At 43.4% G+C, this 25818-nt stretch overlaps 1 protein-coding gene across 1 annotated transcript; it reads right to left on the bottom strand.

Annotated features, from left to right (window-relative positions):
• On the bottom strand, window positions 1-25319 carry LOC138745220 (intestine-specific homeobox-like). Its single transcript, XM_069902281.1, has 6 exons — window positions 25277-25319; window positions 24910-25061; window positions 18331-18447; window positions 13309-13365; window positions 11984-12199; window positions 1-201 (listed from the first exon to the last, which is right to left on the bottom strand). Exons 1-5 carry the CDS (start codon window positions 25317-25319, stop codon window positions 12110-12112), a joined length of 459 nt encoding a protein of 152 aa, XP_069758382.1. The 3' UTR covers window positions 1-201; window positions 11984-12109.
• Between the last annotated feature and the right edge of the window lie 499 nt (window positions 25320-25818).

A 25818-nucleotide genomic window follows, 5' to 3' on the forward strand; every position in this document is an offset into this window, starting at 1 on the left:
TCAAGGTGAGGTGAAAGGAGACAACTGACATTACAGGCTTGAGCCCTTCATCACCACATTGACAAGGGGCTCAAGCCTGAAACGTCAGTTGTATAAAGGACGCAGTTTAACTGCTGAGTTTCTCCAGCTTTGTGCGTTTCTGCTGATTCTCTCCTGCGTGAGTCTTTGGAGCCACCATTTTTGTGGACTCTTAAGCGTGCTCTAAAAATAAAAGATAAATAAACAAATCATTCTGAAAGAAATAAAATAAAATTACAACCGATCACAGTAAAATCCCAGTTATCCAGAATTCAAGCAATCGGCAAAATAATAGCAGAAAATAAATAGGGAAAAAATACAAACGTTTAATAATGGCACCCACCCACCCCCACCCCCCAATCATCAACCCTGCCCCCACAGCAGTTTGTTCACCAATTATTCAACTCTCAACGTCAAGCAAGCCATTTATCTGGCTTCTACCAATCCCCATAGGTGCCGGATACCGGAGGGGTGGGGGAGGGGGGGTGGCAATTTACTGTATTTTGCTTTTCATAAAGCTGCCTTTGAGATCTACAGTTCTGAACACAAAGCTGGAGTGTGACCTGTGGCCATGTGACATTTTAAACTGATCGAAGTTATGCAGTAGTTTGGAGATAAGTCTCCCCCCCCCACCCCACCCGAGGTCACCCAGAAAGCCTTGCCCCTCACCATTCTCCACACTGAAAAGGGGAGAGACCCCCACCCCCAATGCCCTGCCGCCCTTGAAATGTTCTCCTTATTGTCAGGAAGGAGCTGAAAAAAATGGGATAAGATCGTTTTCTGGGGTGATGGAATACAGAGAGGAAAACACAAACATCAGAAGGTACCAATCTGTAAACAGCCATTAGATTTTCAGTGGGAATGACTTTGTTTTACAATTACATGAGTCTGCAGATGTTTCAAACTGTGCTGTCTTGCTGGTTTATGTGAGTCTTGTGTACAGGAAAAATTTTCAAGAGCAGTAATTTACTTTTTAAGTGTTTGCTTTCTACCATTGTTCATGAAATATGCTGTAACTTTGCATTTGAAATCAGTGGGATTAAGCACATTGGCGTTATAGTTTTTGGGGAAACATTTAGCTGTAGTTTGCAGAATCTTTTCAAAATCACTTAGCCTCCCGTTCTGAACGACGTCATCAAAATTGTGAATTATATCAAAGCATTGGCAGATCTTCATGTTAATACACAAGAGTGCTGGAGAAACTCAGCAGGTCTCCCAGCGTCCAAAGGGGGCAAAGTTCTATAACCTATGTTTTGGCCTTGACCCCCATCCAGGTGGAGAGGCTCTGTGAATGCAGAGCTGGTGGAAAGTGTGATGTTTCTTTTTATTGTAATAAAGAAACTTGGATTCTTATAAAACAGCTGTACTTTATTAGCTATAGATTCAAGACTGCGTGGAGGCATCCATCTTGAATCCAACCGAAGTTGCAACAAACTAGTTTCCGACTCCCTCTAGTGGTCAGGGGGGGATCACTAACACTCTATCATTACATCCCCTTTCCTTGAGATGTTTAATCTAACAGCATGACACAATTTAAAGTTCAACAGAAATGTAAACACAACATCAGCACCACGAACTTCTTAAATGTGCAGTTCTTTTTTTTTAGAGATTCAGTCTGTCAGGTGCTTTGATAACATGTGTAGATCTTCTCAACACAGGTGCTTGTGTCGGCTCTGCTGGTCCACTACTGTCTAACACTGGTGGTTTTTCCTCTGTTGCTGTGCAGGCTGGATCTTCTTCAATTGTCTGTTCCTGCAGAGTCACTTGTGTTTTCAGCAGGATCTTTCAATTCCTCCTCAGTATTTGACTGCCCTCTGGTCTCTGACAGTGTAGGATCTTGGATTTACTTCCTCCAGAGCAGTGGCCTTTTAGTCCCAGCTATTGGAATCTCCGAGTCTCACTATGTCATGTTGTGCCAGTGGCCCTAAGCTTCTTGCTGACTTGCCATAGTTTGCCTTTTGTCTCCATTGCAGATACTTTTGTTTCCATTCGACATCTTTGACATCTCTGCTTTTGTTTGGGTCTGCAGAGTAGGGAAGTGTGGTGCATAGTCTACGTCCCATCAGAAGCTCAGTGGATGACATGCCATGTTCAAGTAGTGAAGCTCTGTAAATTAATAGAGCTAGATACGGATCTGAGCCACTGTCTAGTGCTTTCTTCAGCAACTGTTTAATTATGTGAACTTTCTTTGAATATGGATGCCGAGGACTTGATGTCACATGTCAGAAATCATGCTCTTCTGCAAAGTTCTGGAATTCTCTGTAGCGTGATCCATTGTCACTGTGGACAATTTGAGGAATTCCATGTCCTGCAAAGATATATTTGATCACACAAGCAGCAGACATATTAGGAAGCAGGGCAATATCCAGATAGTTCGATAGATAGTCAATAACCAGCAAGTAATTCTTTCCATTCATGTGGAACAGATCAGTCCCAACATTGTGCCTGTTTCTGCTGGTAAGTCAGTTATGATCATGGGTTTCTTTGTCTGCTTTGTGTGATGTTTCAAACAGGTCTCACAGCTGGAAACCATCCTGTCAAGGTCAGCATTTATCCCTGGCCAATAAACAGTAGTTCTGGCCCTCCTCTGCTCTGTCTGAGTAGAAGCCCATTGACAACAATCAGCTCAGCTCTGATGCTGTAGTGTGGCTGATATTCACCTCTAGGCCATGCTTCAATCAGATTCTTGATGACCTTCTGCAGAACTGTGTCCTTTTCAGTTTCAGCAGCGATCTGCTTGGATTTCCTGTCAGATACGGGAATAGATCCAGTGTTCAGGTTCATGTGGAGATTTGTCTCAGTGCAACTCTCATTGTGTGTTTCACTCTGCGTCATTGCCCTGGAAAACGTATCTGCTAACACAATAGGTTTCCCTGGTGTGTACACCCTCTTGACTAGGCTTAAGTTTTCCAATGCTTTGTCACCCAGCAGGTATTCAGGTCAATCTGGGGCAATCGTGAACCTGAGGTGCTGCTCTTTATCTTTAACTTTCACCTTGAGTTTACATGTATCTTTTGAGTCGATGCTCTGTCCATTGTAGGCTTTGAGCTGTACAGGATTTGCATGGATGTATGGCTTTATCTTCATTACCCTGATGTTGCATTCACAGATCAAATTGACCTTTGCTCCTGTGTCCAGCTTAAAAGGAATATCTGCTCCATGTGTATGTATGTAATGACACAGTCCACTTGTCCTGTTCAATTCTATTCACATTTGGCTGTACAGTATCTGTTGGTTTGAAACCTTCCTCTGTAACCATGCCCATAAAGGATGTATAACTGAGGGCTGGTTCTTCTAAAGTGCGCACACTTTCACTTCTGCTTTATTTCCATTTGGAAAAACATTGTGTTGCATTGTGATTCTGTCCTTTGCACTATTACAGACTTTTTCATAGACTAAGGGCCACATTGTTTGCAATTGAATGTCTCTCCAACTTTTTGTTGTTTCGTATGTCTTATTTTATGTTTATATGTGTGTCCAGACACTATGGCTACGGTTATGCCTTAATTTTCTCTGGCTTTTGCACTCTCACCAAACTATTTTGCATGCTGCAGAGCTAATTCACTGGCGTGAAGTACCTTCTCAGCTCCAGCTAAGGTAAGCTCTGTCTCTCATAGCAACGTCTCTCTCACTTTCTTATCAATAATCCCGAACCCCATTTGATTACAGTTCATTGAATCTTGGAGTGAAGAAAGCAAATGCTTTGTTGGCATTCATTTCAAGAGGAATAGTGTATAAGAGTAAAGAGGTGTTGATGAGGCTCGTTGGGGCACTGGTGAGACCTCATTTGGAGTACTGTGTGTAGTTTTGGACCCCCCTATCTTAGAAAGGATGTGATGTTGTTGGAGATGGTGCAGAAGAGATTTACTAGGATGATTCCTGGAATGCAAGGACTAACGTATGAGGAGCGTTTGGCAGCTCTTGGGTTGTATTCATTGGCGTATAGGAGAATGAGAGGAGATCTCATAGAGACATTTCATATTTTGAAAGGTTAAGATAGGATGGATACGGGTAAGATGTTTCCCTTAGTGGGTGAATTGAGGTCAAAGGTTCATAGTCTGAAAATGAGAGGTTATCCATATAAAACAGAGATTAGGAAGAACTTCTTTAGCCAGAGGGTTGTGGAACTGTGGAACTCGCTGCCACATACAGCAGTGGAAGCCAGATCACTGGGAGTATTTAAACAAGAAATAGACAAGTATCTAATTAGTGAGCGTATATGGGGATATGGGGGAAAGGCTGGAAATTGGAACTAGTGTAGCTTAGTGTAGATTTACAGAACAGACTTGATGGGCCTAGTGGCCTGCTTCTGTTCCTTTGTCTTGTGAATCTGGTGTAAATTGCATGTTCTTGCTTTTAATTTCAAATTGGTTAAAAATGTATCAAAGCCTCTCCCTACGTCTGCATGCATGGGCAAAATGTGTACCTCTCAAGTGTTTCATTTTTCTTTGGTGAACAGTGTTCATCAAACATCCAGATAACCTCGTCAAACTTGCCCTGGTCTTCTGCCTCGACAAAACCAAATGTGCTGAAAACCTCTAGTGCTTGAGGTCCTGCCACTGTAAGCATCAGTGCAATCTTCTGTGCATCAGGTTTCTATCAATAAGACCCTCTGGCTAAAGAAGTTCTTCCTAATCTCTGTTTTATATGGATAACCTCTCATTTTCAGACTATGAACCCTTGTCCTCAATTCACCCACTAAGGGAAACATCTTGCCTGCATCCATCCTATCTAAACCTTTCAATTCCAATGGGTTGCAGGTACAGCCGGAATCTTTGTTTGAACAACCTCTGCTTGTGATCAACATTTCCAGTCCAATTTTCAGCCTCAGGACGCTTTATCTTCTGCATATCTCTGCTGATAATGACTGATGCACACTTTGCACATTTCTGGTGTTTTTTCCACTCCTGGTACCATGCGATGTTTCTTTTTATTGTAATAAAGAAACTTGGGTTCTTTTAATACAACTGCACTCCATTAGCTATAGAATTCAAGACTGTGTGGAGGCATCCATCTTGAATCCAACCAAAGGTGCAACAAACTAGTCTTTGACGCCCTCTAGTAGTCAGAAGAATCACTAGTACTCTATCAATACAGAAAGGAGACAAAGGGAGAGACGGGTCCATTGGTGGGGGGAGGGACCACATGAAAACTAGAGAAGTCAATGTTAATGCTATCTGCTTGAGGGTGCATGGACAGAATAGGAGGTGTTGATCCTCCAATTTGCACCAAACTGAAACCTTCCGCCAATTGGACGTCTCAAATTGTCTCTGGATGGACTCTCCGGCAGATTGACTGGATCAATCACTCAGACACTATTACTGCATTCAGGGTCTCCTGTCATTGTGGAAAAATACCTTAAAGAGCTTTCACCAGATTGAACAAAACTCCTTCAATTGCATTCTCTGCTGTGACATCTGACGCTGAGGATACATTCGCAACACCAAACATAAAAAATCCCTTCAACGAGAGCCAAGCACAGATTTCACATTCAACACAGCTTTGAATTGTGCAATAAACCAAATGTAAAATGTTGGCTTAATTTCTACATTATGCAGTGGCATTAAGCCTGTGGGGATGGCAAGTTTGCACTAATTTCTCAGACAGTGCAATAACTTGGCAGTAATGGGAGGATTTGTGTTGATCACGTTTTAATCTCTTCCAGCTGATGACGATTTCTACCTCTGAGATAAGTTTGGCTTTAACTTGCAGCAGGTAGAAGTATCTTGGTACTCAAAATATGCATACATTTTCTTCAAAGATGGTCCTTTTCTCTACAAATGGTTTCTGGTCCAAAAAACCTGGAGCACTGCTGGCAAGTCGGCAGTGGAAAGGAGGGTGGGATGTCGCTGATGGTCTAATTGCATTGGGAATTAGCAGACGGAAGTCAGTGCAGAGCCGTGTCATTAGAGAGGGAGGGGTGTGACGAGTACTAGCCAGGTGCTGGTCGATGGGAGTACAGCAAGTGATGACCTTGAAGAAAGCGTACCAATGCCTTTACCTCCTGAGAGGTCCGAGGAGTATACTCTATCCAACCTCCACAGGTGTACCGTGGAAAGTATACTGACTGGCTGCACCCCAGCCTGGTTCAGAAACTCAAGTACCCAGGAACACAGAAGACTGCAGTTAGCAGCAAACCTAATCAAGTCCATCACAGGCACTGACCTCTCAATTCAAGAGCTGACATTTCAACTCCTCTGCTATCGGTCCATGGAAGATAATAGAGTCACCCAAAGAACAGGCCCTTCAGCTGAACTAGACCACGTCAAACCGAAACATCTATGTGAGATGCTGCCTCAAGAAGGCAGCCAAATTAGAAAGGGCCCCATCACCTTGACCACACTTTTTTTGTTGTTGGCTGCTACCTTTGGACAGAAGATACAGAAGCCTGATGACCACCACCTCTAGGTTGAAGAACAATTTTGTTTTTTCCAAGAGTGATCAGGCTCTTGAACCTCCCTGAACTTTCCGAACCATAAGCTGCTCTGTTTGGGACCACCAAAAGATCTGTCAACATGATTGAAACATTACTTTTTTTTGTATTAACTATTATTATTTATCATTCCTTTTATGTCTCTTTATCTCTTTTCTGTGGTAATGTAACATAACCTATGGTGGTTGGTGTATCTTACATTCCTGTATGGTTGCAGCAAGTAAGAATTTAGGTGCATCGTGTGTATGACAATAAAGTGACAAACTTATACAAATATTGGTCAGGGGTGTAGGTGAGCAGGGTGATGGAGCAAAGACAAGGTTTATAGGTTGGTGTTAGCATTAAGGAGGGTGGGCTGACTGGCTAGCTTGACTGAGTCCCCTATCCCACACGAAGTGCCATAAAGACTCATTGGTCTGATGCTGAATGCCACAGTTCACCTGTCCTGTTTAAATTGAAGGCTGTGACAGAGTATATAGATATGTTTTTGGGAGAAAAATTGGAAAAGGTTTGTTAAAGTCGGTTACATACAAACACTTTAAAACAGACCTTATTTGAAATACTGGAGCTTTGCCCCATGCTAGACATTTCGGGGCCTCAGAGGTTTTGCAAGAGCTTTGAAGAGTGGTCAAGAGACTTCAGTGATGGATTGTTGTTTACAAAAGGCAACAGATGAAAGATTGTCTGGAAGATAATTTGTTGTTCTAAGAAGGTCATGTGGTTTTGCAAGCAGAGAGAGTCAAACAGATTTTTCTGTGTGTGTGTGTGTGTGTGTGTGTGTGTGTGTGTGTGTGTGTGTGTGTGTGTGTGTGTGTGTGTGTGTGTGTGTGTGAGAGAGAGAGAGAGAGAGAGAGAGAGAGAGAGAGAGAGGGGGGGGGAGGGGGAGAGAGAGAGAGACATAGAGATCAGTTCAGGAGTGTTACAGCCAGCAGAGGCAGCTAGGACTGGAACAGGACAAGCTGGCAAGTTTGTGGAATTGTCCATTTTGGAAGACAGTCTGGTCAAAGTCCTTGTGGTTCATGCAAGAGGAGAGGGCTGGCTGTCTAATATTTCACTTGCAATAAGTAAAACAAAAAAGGAACACTGTGGTGACCTGAAAGAAAGAGGTTATCATCTGGAGAACCCTGACGGGGCAAGTTTCGTCAGCAAGATACTGAGGTGACTGATGGAAGTACATCAGTTATGGATGTCCTGGAACAACAAATCTCTCTCTGAAAACTGACAAGAACTTTCCTGAGTGGTAAACACTATTCTAAATTAGTAATTTACCTTTCAAGCACCAAAGCCTGGTGAACTTTATTAATGCTCAATTCTGTGCACATTAATAAGAATTGCCTGCAACCAATGAACTTGGAGGAATGAGAAGTGAGATTGGATTGTGAACCAAAGAATTTTTCTGAACATACATACACACATTACATACATGTGTGCTTAGAATTAGAAGGGGGTTAAGTTAGGTTAAGTAAATAAATGGTGATAAGTTAAAGTTTGATTCTATTTTTATCTTTAAAGATGATTAAAAGCAACTTTTGTTTAAGTAACCATTTGTCTTGGTGAATATCTATTGCTGCTGGATTTTGGGGTCCTCTGGGCTCGTCACAAGGCATAGCCTCATTAGAACATTTAACAAGCTCTGGGCTGATTTTACGTGGCATTTTACATTCACATGACGTTGGATGGAAGTGCGAATTAAGGTCTCATTGAAAGCAAATCTCCTCCAAGCCTTCCTGCTCTGCCTGCCCAGCCGAGGAGAGGGAATATTATGGGGTGCTCCATCACACCAGCACTGGAGCTGCTTACAGATTTGAATCTCAGGAAAGAAGGAAAATTGGTCTCTCAATACTGACCAAGAGCTGACATTTTGACTCCTCTGGATTGGATATTGTTTGCTTCTTTCATGCCTTTGAATTTTCACTTTGCTTTCTGTGAGATTACTTTTACTGCTTTATTGGATACACTGTCAATAAACTTATTAGAGTCAAAATTGGAATAGAAAAGTCCCTGTCATTGTGTAACAGAGTTTTATAGCTTGTTAATTTAATCAGTAAACTGACAAATGATAAGAACTAGGCTGAGAGTAATTAGATTATAAAGTCTTATTGCATGGAGGAATAGATGGTTGAAAAGGTAAGGGGGTGAAAGGTTCTTTTTTAGCAAGACACAATGAGTATTCAGTCCAAATTCACTTTGATATCCTCCCAAATTACTTGAACTCAGAATGGGCCCAAAGCTGCATTAATTTCTTAGGTCACATTTTGTTGCCTGTTCTAATCATACTGATTGTGAGTTTCCAGATTATTTCAGACCTCGATCATTGCTCTGATTACAATGCAAGATGGCAACTTGGAGGTTCAGTGCAAGAAGCAACTGCTGAAAACAATGCCGACCATGAAAGGTCAAACGGTATGAAGCGGTTATGTATAGTGCGCAAATTCAGCCTGACATTTATCAACAGCATTTCTGAAGGAAAACTTTTGGGAGGTTTCTGGATTTAGGGAGCTGATGGAAATGTACTTTTCACACTGTTAAACCTTGAGGTCATGCGCAAGGTTCCCACAGGGGCCCTGCACTGGCACTGGAAGGAGTGGATCAGCTCACAAAGTATCTGCCTCCCCATACCCAACCGGTTCCAGGATTTGAACTTCCCATATTGGTCTCATCAGACATCTCAGAAGCACAATACCACCACAAGATTTGGGGAGTAAATTTAAAACTGTGATGAGGAGGAACTGCTTCTTCCAGAGAAGAGTGAACCTCTGGAATTCTCTGCCCAAGGAAGAGTGGAGGCCACCTTGCTGAAAGCACAGAAAGATTTTCAAATTGTCGGGGAGGGGGAAAAGGCGGGTATGTGGAGTTGAGTTAACAGCCAGATCAACCATGATCAGGCTCGATGGGGCAATTGGTCTATTTCTGCTCTTATTTCTTACGTTGTTATGAAGTAAGTCATCTTTTATTCTGAGGGGCTGCCTCAGAAGAGGGAGACTTCTTCCTCAAACACAAACCCTCCTCAGATACTCCCACACCAAGTGTAAATCCTTCTAATAGGCCCACATTCAGAACCTTTAACACCCAACCTCCCTCAGATCTTCAAGTGTCCCACAACACAGTCTCCTGTAAGGTCCAACTGGCATGGACCTTCTGAGTAATCCTCTATGATAGATCCTTTAGTGTGGTTCCTCTGAGTTTGACTTCTGCATTGGCACATCTCTCTGCCAATAGAGTCGAAACACAACATCTGTGGAGAAAGCACTAGAATTGAACCTCTGTTGCAGCAAAGGTAGTCAGTATTTTGACATTGCACTTTGAGAGAAAGAATTTTTTCAATATCTTGAAACTAGGCAGGAAGTATTGCTCCTGGCAACATCAGAAACAGCACGTTGACCAGTTCAGGTCCAAACTGCTTGGAGATTGTAGTCACTGATTGTAAAATCTCAGTTCTGACTTTAACAACAGCTCATAATGAAAGGTGTGGTGGAGGATTCAGTCACAAACGAAGAGTCCGTAGAAGGCCCAGTTCAAGTTAAATTGTATGCTTATAGGGGTGGGATGGTTAGTGTAGCAGTTAGCACAACACTGCTGCAGCGCTAGAGATCAGGACCAGGGTTCAAATCCCGAGCTGTCTGTAAGGAGTTTGTACATTCTTCCCGTGTCTGTGTGGGTTTTCCCCGGGCACTCCAGTTTCCTCCCATCGTTCAAAAACATACCGAGGGTTGTAGGTTGAGTGGATGTAATTGGGCAGCATGGCCTCATGGGCCAAAAGAGCCTGTTATCATGCTGTATGTATATCTAAATACCAGGTGGACCAAGGTACAGTGAGAAGGTTTCTTCAGCGTGCTCTCCAGCAAGTCTATCGAACATGAGTACAGCCGAATTAAACACAGAGAGTAGGGTTACAGTGAGAGATCAGTTCAAACAGAATAAGAGCGACATTATTTTGTGAGCATGAGGTTGATTCAGTGGTCTGATAGTAACTGGAAACAGCCTTCGAATCTGCTGGTGTGTGACTTCACACATTTGAATCTCCACTTGATATGATACTCTGAGTGTCTGTCGGTAGTGCACTGAACCATAGAACCACAGGACACTACAGCACGGAAACAGGCCTTGGGCCCACCCCGTCCTCCCAAAGCTATCATTCTGCCTGGTCCCACTGTCCTGTCTCCAGATCATACCCCTCCTGTCCAAACTTTTCTTAAATGTTAATGTTGAGCATGCATTCACCACTTCAGCTGGCAGCTCATTCCGCACTCCCACCACTCTCTCCATAAAGAAGCTAACCCTTGTGTTTCCCTTAAATAACTTGCCTTACCCCTTAACTTGCTCTTGCCTCACCGTACCTCAGTGGAAAAAGCCTCCTTGCATTTACTCCGTCTATATCCCTCATAATTTTGTACTCCTCTATCAAATCTCTCCTCATTTTTCTGCTCTCGAGGGAATAAATTTTAACCTTTCCCTGAAACTCAGTTCCTCAAATTCCAGCAGCATCCTTGTAAATCTGAAGCTCCGGATTCGAGATTTAATTCTCAGTTCGGAGTTGAAACCAGAAGCACAAAGTCTAAGTGACCATAAGACTGAGTCAAGGAGAATGAAATGAAATAGGTCAATTGACCTGATGTGGATCAGTCATGTATTATGCTGTCAATTTGGTGTGTACACACAGGTGGGTTCATTGATATTGCTAAGAAAAGTTTTTATCTTCTCTGATTTCATAATAGTTTTCTGAATGTTGATTTATCAACAGATAAGGATGCACAAGGAACTTGTGTTGTAAAAGCAGCATTCTATAAAATAATCAGGTTATTGATTCTTTTCAGATGGTTCTTTAGGTAGTGGTTCACTCAAGGCCACAGTGAAATATTTTGTTTCCTGATTTAATGGTGACTGAGTGGGATTCCCAGGACAGGGAAAAACTGCTCCAATAATGCAACTCATATAATCTGCAGTTCAAGCCAAATTCAGGGAGTGAGGAGATAAATTAAAAAGTTGGATCTCAAAGGTTGTAATCTCCGAGTTTGATCTGCAAAATAGTTTGAATGAAAGTGTAGCTTAAGCAGTGGTGCAGGGATGAATGGTTTCAGATTCCTGGGGCATAGGAACCAGTTGTGTGGGAGGTGAGACCAGTACAAAACATGGGTGGGATCAGGATCAATGTCATGTGGGATCATTTCCTAGTGCAGTTAACGTAGGACAGCATAGAACAGGCCCTTTGGCCCACGATATTGTGCTGACCTCTATAAAACCTACTCAACAATCTAAACTTCCCTACCTCACACCCATTTCCCTCTTTCATCCATGTGCCTGTCTGTGTTTTTTGAAATGACCCAATTGTACCACCCCCCACCACAACATTCTTAATGGGTGCATTCCAGGCACCCACTACTCTGTGTGAAAAAAACATCCCTGACATCTCCCCTAAACTTTCCACCCCTCATCTTAAACAGATGTCCTCTAGTATTCTTATTGACACCCTGGGAAAAGGTGTTGGTTGTCCATCTGATCTAAGCCCCTCATAACCTTATTTCTATTAATCACCTCTTATCCTTCGGTGCTCCTGAGAGGGAGGTTTTGAGAGAATGTAGGGAATTTCAGAGTCTTGTGCCTCTTATAATCTTGTAGATCCTCTCATCCTTCGCTCCAAAAAGAACAGCCCTTGTTCTGTTAACCTTGCTTCATAAGACCATGTTCTCCAATCCAGGCAACATCTTGGTAAATCTCCTCTGCAACCTCTCCAAAGCTTCCACATTCTTCCTGTAATGAAGCGATAAGAACTGAAGACAATATTCCAAATGTGGTTGAACCAGAGTTTTGTAGAGCTGCAACATTACCTCTGACTCTTGAACTTAATCCCCAACTAACCATAAAGCCAGCATACCATAAGCCTTCCCAACTACCGAATTAACCCACATGGCATCCTTGATAGATTGATGGATTTGGACCTCCATACTGTTCAGAATAACTCCATTGCTGGGGAGGGTTTAGAGTCTAAACTTTAGACTAATATGGATGAAGGATGGGTATCTAGACAAAGAGGGGGTCAATGCTGAGACCAAAGCAAAAGTTGGAAAAGAGAAAAAAATGGGTTATAAAATAGTAAAATTCAGAAGACACAAAGATTAATATATTCTTAAGGGATAATGAGTGTAAGTGTGTGCAAGGTGAAGATGATTGGGAATTAAATATCCAAGAGTATCCGCTAACTCAGAAGGCTAAGAGAGGTGGGTAGTGCTCTTAATTAAAGATGATATCAGGATGGTAGTGAGAGACATTTTAAGATGCAAGCAGCAGAATGTGGAATCTGTCTAGGTAGAGATTAGGAATAGTAAAGGGAAAAATGTATTGGTTGCCTACAGACCAACAAATAAGATTACAGTGGTTCAGACAGTAAGACAATGGGGCAGTACAGTTGCATAGTAGTTAGCGCAATACTTTTACATCACCAGTGATCGGGACCGGGCCGGGGTTCAAATCCCACGCTATCTGTATGGCGTTTGTACATTCTCCCCGGGTCTGTGTGGGTTTTCTCCAGGGACGCCGGTTTCCTTCCGTCATTCAAAACATAGCGGGGGTGTAGGTTAATGGATTGTAAACTGGGCGGCATGGACTTGAATGGCCTATTACCCTGCTATTTGTCTACATTTAAAAAAAAAATTAAATTAAATTAAATATCTGACACATGTAAGATCAGAATTACAGTGGTCATGGGGATTTTAACTTGCAATTAGATTGGGTGAATCAAATTGACTGAGGCAGGCTTGCATCTGTGGTAGCTTTCTTGAAGAGCAGGTTACCCCAAACCTACGAAAGAGCATGCTGTCTCCAATCTGGTCCTGTCCAATGAAGCAGGTAAATTTAATGACCTGGTAGTTAGGGATCCTCTTGGGAACAGTAGTCACAGTACGATTGAATTTCTGGTCCTGTGCAATGAGACAGGTAAAATTAAGGAGGAGCAAGATTTAAGACATCCAGTCCTTCGAGCCCCCTCCTCCCAACATTGACATCAAGGTTTGTACCAATTTCCCCCACTATCACTACATTCCCTTGAGTCCTTCAATATTCAAGCTTGACGGCTGAGTTTCGGCGTCCCTCTGAGAGGGAAAATTCCCAGAGTTCCTCATCTTCTTTCCATCATCCTGAATAGAGCACCCTGTAATTTGGAGCTTTTGTTCCTGGCAGGGCCTTTTAAAAGAATTTTGCATATTACAATAAGGTCTCATCTCATTATTCCAAACTCTGGAGAACATTTTTAACATCCAGAAGGTACAGGAACAGCACAATGAAAACAATGAAGAGAATGACAATGAAAGACAGATAGACAAAGAGAGAGAGAGAGAGAGAGAGAGAGAGAGAGAGAGAGAGAGAGAGAGAGAGAGAGAGAGAGAGGCGGAGAGAATAAGAGAGGGGGCAGAGAGGGAGAGAGAGAAAGTAGAGAGGGGTGGGAGAATAAATAAGAGGGGGGCAGAGAAAGAGGGAGAGAGAATGAGGGGCAGAGAGAAAGGGGGCACAAAGAGAGGGAACTAGAGAGAGAGAGAGAGAGAGAGAATCAAACTTGTCCGATGAAATCTTGAATCCCAAGTTCCTTATCACTATAATTGATCACAATATATCAGAAATAAATAACAATCAATCCCCTTGAAAAATATGGATCTTGTACAACTTTATTTCAGTTCTAGTCAGATAGAATCAATCATCTTGAGTAGATTAACACCATAAACACAGATAGGATCAATAATAACAGCTCAACCAGTGACTATGAACACTCTCTGTTTAACCCTCCACACCTACTCATTGGTGACAACTGGATCTTTCATTTGGTCCACCGTTACTTCCATAGTCTGTGTATAAACAATCATTTCATTTCCTCTGTCCAAACCATTTCAATGATGAACCACACCAGCCTAAGTTGGACATATCACGAGCCACTTACACTTGATGTTTCTCATGTCCTCTGGTGAATATAAATAACATTCCGGTCACAAGACTGATGTGTTAGCAATGCTCAAACATTTTTTTTTCAATATTAATCATCCTCCAGATGATCAGAGGGCAACTCAGACACAGGCAATGTGATGCAGTTCTCCTTTCGGATCAGAGACTGGAGTTCACAGGCTGAGGGAAAAGGTCTGAAGCCACGACTGCTCTGCTGAGCAAAAGGTGAGAAGAATAATATCCACACAGCATGATGGGGGACAAAGGGCAGGAACATCAGGCATCAATGAAGGGAGTGTCCACGGTAAAGTGGACTTGGGTGGAACTTCAGTCCAAAATCGCAGAGGTCTCATCCTGAACCAGATGCTGCACCTGAGGTTAGAGTCCATCAACCAACAAACCCCCACCCTGCCTGCACATGGTTGTACAATGCAGGACATCGTGACATTTCAAGGTAAAACTCCAGAACAATCCCTATAGGTTGCAGGACTCCAGGAATGTCACCTGCTGGTTGGAGTCTGTGGTGGTTATATTTAGTTTGGGTTGTTCCTGATCTCCATGCAGATGTCCCATGGTGACAATGTGGAGAGAGGCACGTGATGCGGTGCAACCCATAAGATGTGAGGCTGGAGCTTCGACATGGTGTCCACCGCAGTCAGTGGTGCCAGGGCTGTAGAGAAAGGTGGCAACATAGTTGTCAAAGACTGTGGTACAAGGGGGTAGTATCTGGATGGTAATGAGACCATTGAGGCTTTCTTCTTTACCATGCAAGAACTCTGCAAAGAAAGACATCACAAGCAAACAATGAGAACTCCCGGGCCATTTATCACTTGCACTTCATATCAAGGGGAGAAATAGATTAAAAGCAACAAATAGACTTTATACTGAGGAAAAGAATGGGACAGTGTAAATTGAGGGACCTTCCAAAACATTTACACTTGAGAACTGCTTCCATCTAGTTTCACCTAATTTATCAAAAAACTCCTAGAGCCATATTGATTCCTCCAAAGTTTGGGAATAGTGTTGATGGGCAGTAAAGGTTGTCATAGACAGTGGGTCCATCACTGTGCTGTACTATTCCATTACTCCATGGAAAAGCAACTGCAGGAGTAGGTCCTTTGATCAGCTCCACAATTAACAATTCAAAGATGAACAACTCAAAGTAACCTTACTCTTGCCCTGTCCTTGCTCTGCCTTTCAGCCAGAAAACTCTCTCCCTATGAAATATGTTCGGCCTTGGCGACTTTGCCTCCACAACCTCCTGTGATCAGGGGCTGAGCAGAAAGGACATGCTGTCTAAATCCACTTCTAGATTCAGTCAAAAGGCCACCCCTAACTTCTCAATATGCCGCTCCACTCTTGTTGCATCTCACCCAACAATAACCAACCCAATTTAATTCATCTTCCCGCAACCCAAAGAATTACATTGACTTCTGCTCATCGCTTTCAAACTTGCTCCCCCTCCCTCTCTGGCCCTTCCTGCCCTCCGCACTCTCCTTCAGACCAGGAGATACCTGTTTGCCAGCGACACCAGCACGTCGATCAGCCTTGAGCTGAATTGTTCTACTATCTACAGCTCTACTTTTGGCTGCCCAATTCCAGAGTTCAGCGATTAGGGGCGCAGTGGTTAGCGCAACACCGTTACAGCACCAGCAATTGGAACTGGGGTTTGAATCCCACACTGTCTATAAGGAGTTGGCAGGCTCTCCCCATGTTTCCCACCATTCAAAACGTACTGGCGTTGTAGGTTAATCAGGTGTAATTGGGCGGCACGGGTTCATGTGCCAAAACGGCTTGTACTGTTCTGCAATTTTAATTTTAAAAATTCACTCCTTCGGCTTCTTCACTGATCTCTGCAAGTCTCTTCATTCTGCAATCAGCCTTAATATTCTCTCTGATTACCTCCCCCCACCCCAACCACCCAAACACTATATTTCCCCCCTCCCTTTCCCTTATCTCTCTGGCCCCTTTTCTTCTCTTTCTTCCCCCCCCCCCCACCACTTCCTTTCCCCCACAGCTCTCCATCCCCTTCCATTCCTTCCTCCAAAGAGTGCCTCTTTCTCAGCCTTCCATCTATCATTGGTTTCCATCATTCTTTTCTTTCTCCAGCCACCCCTGCATTCACCTATCACCTACCAGCCCTTACCTCCACCCTCTTATTCGGGCCACTGCCTGGTTCTTGCTATTCCCGACGGAGAAAACATTGACTGTCCACTGCTTTTCACGGACACTGTCTGATCTGCTGAGTTCCTCCAGAATTTTGGTGTGTTGACTACAATTACAATGTCTGCAGCCTATCGTGTTTCACCCCTCCAGCATTTTGTGTGCTGCTCCAGTTTTCCAGCATCTCATTTGTCTTGATATCTTCTCCTATCTCTAATCCTGCCTCAAAATGCCCAAGATAAAATATATCGTCAGGCAGCAATACTCAAAGATCGCTCCTGAGTCTGCCCCACAAAGGCAAACAAAGAGTCACCAACTAGAGAAGCAAAAGAGGGTTCTTTCAGAGCCATGGATCTCACTGCCTCCTCCGATCTTGAGTCCAGATTTTTGTTCCCGTAATCCAATATCACCCTCCCAAAGATGAAGCTTCTCAGGACAGAAGTACGATGGGGACACCAAATTAAAAAAAAAATCGCAGGTGTTGAAAATCGAAAGTGAAAAAGCGTAAATGCTGGAAATACTCAGCATGTCTGGCCTCACCTATCATCAGTTCTGAGGGAGAGTCTTCAACCTGAAAGGTTGACTCCATTTTTCTCCCTGACCTGTTGAGAATTTCCAGCATTGCCAGCTTAGATTGGACATCAGTGAAATCAGCCAGCTGAGTGCTCAAGGATCAAACCTCCAACCATGACAGATTGAACAAGAGCGTTTGCAGAGGTTGGGCTCGAGTGTAACACACGAACGTGCTGGAGGAACTCAGCAGGACATTCAGGAAGTAAAGGGATCCCTCGTTAAAATAGGCCAGAAATGTCAGACACCCTTTTACTTCTTACGGACACTGTGTGGCCTGCTGAGTATTTCCAACACGTTTGTGTATTGCACCATGATCGCTTGTAAACTTTAGCTACACATTAACTTTGCAGACGTTCAACTGCAAAGCATCTTTCATTACATAGAAATGACATTCTACTGAGCACCGACAGTAAACCCAAGGGGAATGCAAAGTTCAGACAGGGTAGCGAATCATTCATATTCAAAACTAAAAAAGATTTCTTTCAACATTTGGGTCGGAATTTGGATAGGAAAGGAATTAAGGGTTATGGGTCAAGTGCAGACAAATAGGATTAGTGCAGACATCAGTGCAAAACTGCTTTACCTCCTGCCAATAAAGACAAGAAAATGTACCAACCTGGGTATCCCTTACAATTCAGCATGATATTAAAGTTAATCTTACTTACATTTTGTGTATTTATATTTACAGCTCACGTCTGTTAAATGTCACAATGATACAAGCCAAGGAGGATTGATTTTCCTCTTAAGCTCACACTTAGAGTCACTGTGTTAACAATCACATCTATTTCTTCACAATTCAGTGAACATTGAAATGGTTCAGCATCAGCTTTGCACCATGGAATCTGTTGATAGGGCCAGCAGGGCCAAATTTCCTGTATCTGTGCTGCACAGCTCCATGGCTCTATGACCCCATGCATCAGATCCTTCCACTGAATTCCCACATTTTAAGTGTAACTACAGAGGACAAACTCTTGGAATCCAGGATGTAACTTGAGACACAAAAAAAAAATTGGAGGGTAATCTGTAAATGTTGATGATTCCCTAAACGTCTCCAACTCCCTCTGAGTCTGGAGTGGGTGCACAGGAACTCGATAGCTCAGGTGCTGGTGTTACGTCCTGTGGGTACCCAGATGGTGGAAGGGTAACCAAGGGAAATAGACCCGAAACCCTTGGGTCTCCCTTCCACTTCCGCATCCCCGACTGGTCCACGCACTCACCACAGATTGAGATTTGGGAGCAGGAACCACGTCTACCTCAGTGAGATCTTGCAGTCCGCCAAAATTCCCCAGCTTTTCGAACTTCCTCCATTTTGCTCGGCGGTTTTGGAACCAAATCTGCTGGACAAAAATGGGCAGGGGCTGAGATATATTTCCAGGCCACCCAAGAGGAATGAAAAGGCAGATTGGGGTCTAAATGGGGAATGATTGCCAATGAGTGAATTTCAGAGGGCATCAGCTGCTTTAACGCACGAATCTCACAAAATTAGCTGGCGGGCCAACATGTATTTCAGAAGGTAAGCTACCTTGTTAGTTGTGAAAGGGATTAAAGATAATGAGGTTTAATTTCAGTTTGTAAAACCACACCTGAAATATTCCATACAGCCTTGTTCCCCTTACCTAAAAATGGACATTGTAGCATTGGAGATTCCAATGGTCATTTACCAGGGGAATTCTTGTGAGAACAGAGATGTCCTATTAAGAGAAGCTCAACAGTTTGCATCTGTATTCCTTGCCATTTATTAGAATGAAGGGTGACCTCATTCAAACATACAAGATCCTGTAGGGGATCTGCAAAGTTGCTGGAGAAACTCAGCAGGCCCTGGAGTGTCCATAGGGGGAAAAGTATGAGCAAAAAGCAGGAAGGCACCTAACTAAAAAGGTTGGGACTTGCTGAGTATCTCTACATTTTATGTATTTACTACAATCACAACGTCTGCAGACTTCCTTGTTTCACAGTGGTCCTCAACCATTTCTCTTTCCACTCACATCCCACTTTAACTAATTCTTATGCCATAAGGGCTCAGTGATTAGTAAGGGATTGCTTAAGGTGGTCTGTGAGTGGGAAGGGAAGGTTGAGAATCACTGCTGTAGACCCAATTGTTACTGAAATATCTTGCTTGAGAAAAATGGTGATGGGCCCATTTCCTTTGGAGTTCTGAAACCGTGCATATAACGAGCCAATTAGGGACGATTGAAACAGTGGTTTTCAAACTCTTTCTTTCCACCCACATACCAACTTTAGCAATCACAGGGAATACTTAAAGTGGTATGTGAGTGGAAAGAAAAAGGTTGAGAACCACTACTAGATCCTAGGGGAGCTTGTCAGGATAGATGTTGAGATGCATTTTTTACTGGGAAGGACCTGAACAAGGGGACAGACCTACGAGATAGGGAACCAGTCATTTAAAACAGAGCTGGGTGGAGATATCTTCTCTCAAATGCTAGTGCTTCAGAATTCTCTGAGCCTGAGCGTGGTGGAGGCCAGATCATTTGATATATTTCAGGTGGAGATGGATATATATTTGATAGTTCAAGGAATTGAGAAATGGCACTGAAGAGGGCAGAATAGTTCACCCATAGTCACGGTGAATGGTGGGACAAGCTCAAGGGGCCATGTGGTCTATTTCTGCAAACCATTTTCTCGAGACCCAACTGGTTCAGCCACTCAAGTCTATGCCAGCTCTCGGGATGTTCCCATCCATCCTTAAACCCCATTTATATCCCATTTTCCCCAGATTCTCCTGCCAACTTGGAGTACCCAATTTACCTCTTGGGTCATCATTTCCTTCTAAAGAAACTTGGTTATATTTGGCTCTCAGGTCCTGTGTTGCTCAAAGGAAAAGGAGTCAGATTACCTCGTTAATTTGCTCCTACTCACCCCACTCCCTACTATATCTGAGTCCGGAGGGACCCCTGTGTGATACCTGTACCTGCAGGAAGAATACTGAAGGACCTGAATAGCCGAGGGTCAATCCGCCGACCTGAATAGACCAAACTCCACCTGGCCGGCTGTCAATCAACCGCCTGGGATATAATCCTGAGCCGGCCCCTCTTGAGCAAGTCACTCAGGTGTCACGAGTACAGCTACCACTGTAGCAGAGACCTTTAACTGAATAAAACCTGTTGTACAGTCTTTCTCAAGTTTTGTGTCTGCTTACTGCTGCAGCCGTGCATCACAATCCCATCCCCCCGCCCTGCATCAGTTTCAGTCAGACACCTTAACACAGTACGGCGGAGAACTACTGACTGATGTGAATCAATGAACGGTATATCGATTTCCACGAACATTAGGAGAATCGGAATGACCCAGAGCCCCAAGAAACTGTCTGTGGCTTCATAATTTGAGAGTCAAAAAAAAACTTGACTCTCTGCCGACGTGAACATCAGCACACTGAGGTCTGCTCAGAGTGGTCCAAGAACACCCTCTCTCCCCCATACTATATCAAAAAGCTTATTAAGGACCATGTGTGGTTGGCATCCCCTCCAAGAGGGATCAATGTTAGATTCCTGCACACAGTCCCTTAGCAGCAAGATCCTCTGCTTCCAGAAATTGCAAGCGATCAGTGCTGGTACAGACAAGACAGCAGCGAGAAAGAGTAGCCCTGACGGTGTTATCTTTAAAATAATATTTTTAAATTATATAACACTTCATCTAATTTACGTACTTATCTCAACTTAACTAAATGTATATACAATTATCTAGCTTAAACTTTAACTCTGCACAAATATATTGGTGTGTTTGGAATACCACAAGACTCTACAGCACAAGGTTTAATTCTGGGAAGGCCGTTCCAAATTCAAAGTTCAGGAATTCGGTGATGATACGTGAGCTTGAGATTGATGCAACACACAGGTTTTAGATCAATGGTGAGACATGCAGGCTTTAAATGAAGGAGACACATAGGCCTTAAATGCTGAGACCCACATTTAGATGAAAGGAGCAGTTTATGAAGTAGGTGAAAGTGCGGGGGTGACAGAAGGTTGATTAACTCACAAAAATCCTTGCTTTGGTACTTTAGAGAAATGTCCATTTTAGACGAGGGCCTTCTTCAGCAATTAGAACCCCTTTTACGGGTCAGTCCAAGTAGAGTGCAGTATTTCTTCTGCAACTTTAAAACCCTTTTCGTGGGTCAGTCGAAGTGGTTTATCATCCCTTGGTAAGCAAAAGGAGGAAATCTGTCAATTCTCTCCATAACCACAAAATGAGGCCAAGTGGGTTTCTCAATCCCACAAAGAAGGTCAAAGAGATGTTTCTCTTTAATGGTCTCTTTAAGAAGCTGGTCACATGGTCTCTGCCTCAGGGTTTCTCCCCTTCACTGTGCATAATGTGTAGCGGCCCCCGCACGGAGATGCAGACTGGTTCACAAAATGGTTGATGAATATGGCGACTGTGCGGACCCGGGGGTGGTACTGGGTATCATCCAGGTGACCTCCTGGATGGCAAGAAGGTGGAGAACTGTGGCCAATCACAAGCTGGTGGTTCAATGACGCGGGCCCCCGACATCAGTGCCTGGGGCCTGTAGAAATGCAACAGCCAGAGCAATGAACCAGTCTCGTTTTCAAAGGCTTTGGTGTGCGTTTTGTTCTTCTCCATGGATGCTAAACTTCTACTTTATACAGCTGCTTGAGACAACCTGTTATACTGCACGCAGAAGAACCCTGCCCACTGTCTCAGGTGTACTGGGACAAATGAACGTAAAACGGATCATGATTCAGCATTCATTTAGTTCATGGCTTATCTTTTAGTTCAGCATTATTTTCCAGCGCTCTCCCCATGCCCATTTAGGGCCAGTGCCAGACTATTTTATGCCTTAAGCAAGGCCAACTACTTGCACCCCCCACCCCAAAAAATTGCCAACTTCAATTTTCAAAAACAGATGATTTTTGTAGAAAAAATTGGAAGCACAAAGCTTGAAACTGGTAAATTTACTTCAAATTGCAAGAAAGGATAAGACAAAATTACTGACCTAGAAGATTTACACAAACTTTACAGCTCTATTATATTTAATATAATATAAAATATATTAGTGTAAGAAGTATTTTGCATTAACAATTATCAAAGGATAAAAACAAGAGGGTATAAATTGCAAGGCAGCACAAAACAACAAAGCTAATAATAAAACAATTATTTTAAAACATAGTAATGTGTCTTTTATCAACGAGCCTTGAAACTACTCACAGGCCTGTCTACTCAAAGTGATAGCATTTATCTGCTGTCAAAGCCAAGTTTCCTGAAATGTAATAAAGAGAGATGTTGTGTCATGAGTGTGTGTGGGTGCTGCACAGGCTCAATGCAGATATCTAGTTATAAACCAATTACACAACACAAAAAAATATGAGCACAAAGAAACTGATGGGGAAGACAGACTCTATTGAGCTACTGCTCGATACCAAGGCAGACACAATTATTCATTCCCATGCGATGCGCGTGCACGGCGAGCATTGTGGCGGTCATGAGAAGAGTGGGAAAAGGTGCTGAATATTTTTAATTTGTGTGTGTGGCAACCTCAACAAGATATAAGTTACCTGCATTTATTTATATATATTTTATCTGTATTAATCTTATATAAAACTTCTTTAAAATTTTCTACTAAAGGATCCCCTTGACTCTCTTTACAATATCAATATTGTTTACCAAGACAAAGGGTTCCCCCTTTGCCTCTACCAGGGGGACTAGGCCCCTCAAAATTGTAGACCCATGCCAACTGGCCCACCTGGTCCCCCCTCTCTTCTGGCCTACCTACCTTCAAAGCCTGCCACACAATGCTCCACTTGACACCAACTGAAGCACTGCGGCTACTGCTGATTTTGCCAGAACGACACACTTGCGCATAGCTGTGCTGAATATTCCCCTGTCTGCAGGCCCACCATTGGCCTCAGTACTCAAATCCACCGCGCATACATGAGCCGGCAATCGCATGTGTGCTAAAAGATAAAGATGCCCATGCCCAGCCAGCAGACCGCGGGATGCCGACTAATAAAGTAAGTACACTTTTTCACATTCCACACAGGACATCTGGCCATCCTGACTGCGCTCTTCTGAGGTCTGTGCCCTAGGCAGCTGCCTAGTGCCCATCCCACGCCCTTCTAAGATAAAGAATTCTAAAGATTCATCATCCTATCCTGACAAAAATGAAGAAACAAAAATCCCTTCTCACTGCAATAGGTACAACTTGATGATAAATTTGAACTTGAAATTTCCCGTAGTTGGGAACTAAGTTTTTGACTCTTCAGCCAGGGGAAACCTCTGCCTCGTATCTCGCCTGCAATCCCTCTCAAAATATTAATTTTTATTTATTAATTTTTTTTTTAAAGTTTTTTATTTTTCACACCATAAATCACATTAACCATGGTACACACTTTTTCCTTTTCACATGATGAGATCTCCTCTCCTTCTAAATGCAGGAGAATCTCTTGACCAGTAACCTTGGGCAGATTTATAAATGATCCATGTGGACCCATTCCTCTATTTGGAAACAATATTTGAAAAGTTACCCTTCATTCTCTTGAAGGTACACATTGTAAAATTATATCTTTTCATTGGACTGAACCAAATAGTTGTGAAGTTTTGGATGGGATGAATGAAGTTCATTTCTTCAATTGAGTTCATGTTGAGTGTTATTAATATTTCATCAGTGAAATGAAAAATTTTGATGTCTGCGTTGCAATCTATTCACATACATCATTAATTTGTTGGAAGCTGCCTTAATTTTCTAAGGACTGGTAATAAATAGATGCTGTGCCCAGCACAGGCTGTGCCTGCTTCAGATGTAAAAGAAGCAGTGCTTTCAGCAAAGGTCTGGATTGGGTTGAATGGTTGGGTAAGCTGAGATATGAACCATTCACTGAGGTTCGTGAGGATCATATCTCCATGCTCAAGGTGATAGCAAGCCAACCTGAGCACCGTGACATAGATTAGAGCTTTACACTGGTCTGGCAGTTGCTCGTATTTTACGGAGTTAAACACCACATTGACAAATCTGTTCATGGCCTTATGCACTGCCAAAACAAGGCCGCAAAGATATGTGAAGAACAATACCTGTACTTTATATTCATCTGGGCACTTTCCAACCAAATGGCATTAACATTAACTTCTTCATTTTCCTCTAACCCCCCACCCCCCTTCCCTGAGTTTCTCTTTGTCTCCTTTCCTCCTATTCCCCAACCCTTTTCCTTCTTTCTCCTATCAGAGAGCTACCCCCACCCCATCACTTTTCTACCCTCCCACCTATGTCCCCAGAGAAATCCCACTTAGATATGGGGAGAATTTACACACTCCTGACAGACACCATGGGATTCAAACCCCAGTCCTGATCACTGGCCTCCTCCCGACAGCCTCCTACCTTAAGTCATCCCTCAAGAGGGAGCTTGGAATAAGTTCTTGGCAACTTTTATCTCATTGGATGGCACAATGCTGCATGCCATCTGACCTGGTTTTGATGATGAGACAGTTTAACCTCAAGGCTCCAAATAATCTGTTAATCTGCCCTGAACAGACCTCTCTGGTAGTAGACAACCCAGGCAACCTCCATATTAACATACCCTGGCAGAGATTTGTACTATTCAATCATCTCCCATTCTTTAAACACACAAAGCAAAACTTCAGGATCATTGATGTTTATTTCCCGCTATTGGCTAAACTGGTTCAAACTCTCTCCCTGCATTTCCCTTCCCCAAAGAAGATATGGATTGAGCAAGCAGTCCCAGCACACTTTGCCTGGCGGGTGGTTTAGCCACAGTTGGTCATGCCTGCAGGAATCTCTGTTAGCACATGGGAGAGGGAGGAAGATTGCTCACCTGAACCCTAGCCTCAGGCAAATTGATCTTCGCTGCGAGTTGATCCCTTGTGTAAACATCTGGATAGTGGGTGATCTGAAAGATCTTCTCCAGCTCCTGGAGCTGCTCAAGGGTGAATGTGGTCCTCATTCTCCGCTTCGATTTCCTTTCATCTGGAGGTTAACCACACAAACAATCTGAACTCAGGCGTGGAAAATCCAGAATTAAACCCCTTTTGTCATCTGATACCTCTGGAGGTTCTGGATTTTTTTTCACATCACACACGTTTAGCATTAGACAAAGGGTCGCTGGAGTGCTAGATTTGATACAGGTAAACAGGTCATATGTCTGTTGTCCATGCCCCATTGCAATTAATGTCACCTTGCACCTCCACGTGTTCCTTGGTCCACCTCCAAACACACAGCCATCATGGCCGCTGACCACAGCTTCACAGTTAGCTACTCTGTTGTTCTGTCCTTCCCTGCTCTTGGTTCACCCGTTATGCTCTGTCAGCCCTTCACCCTTTCACGCTCACTTGATCTTCAACCATTCGCAGAAGCTCACTATTGCCACTTTCAGGTCCGCTCAAGCTCCACCCCTCTTTACGTCTCCACCCCACCGTCTCCCTTTCATGTCTGCTCGAGCTCCACCCTCCCTTTCAGGGTTCACCTCTGCTCTCTCCTGCTGGCTACACTCCTATTTTGCTGCATCCACTCGGCACCATCCTGCCGTTCTCTTCATTTTCTTGCCGCCCATTAACACTGGGCCCCATGTGGTTTGCCCTTGCTTTGCTCTGACCTCTTGGTCCATTTCAGCTTCACCGGCCCGGCCGGGGGTCAGAAGGTGAGGGGGGGGGGATGTGGGTGGTGCCTGCTGTCACTTTGCATCTCTACATGTTCCAATTCCAACCTTCCAAACATCCAGCGGTCC

Source organism: Narcine bancroftii, chromosome 11 (genome assembly GCF_036971445.1).
Source record: "Narcine bancroftii isolate sNarBan1 chromosome 11, sNarBan1.hap1, whole genome shotgun sequence".
In the NCBI taxonomy this organism is placed as follows: Eukaryota; Metazoa; Chordata; class Chondrichthyes; order Torpediniformes; family Narcinidae; genus Narcine; species Narcine bancroftii.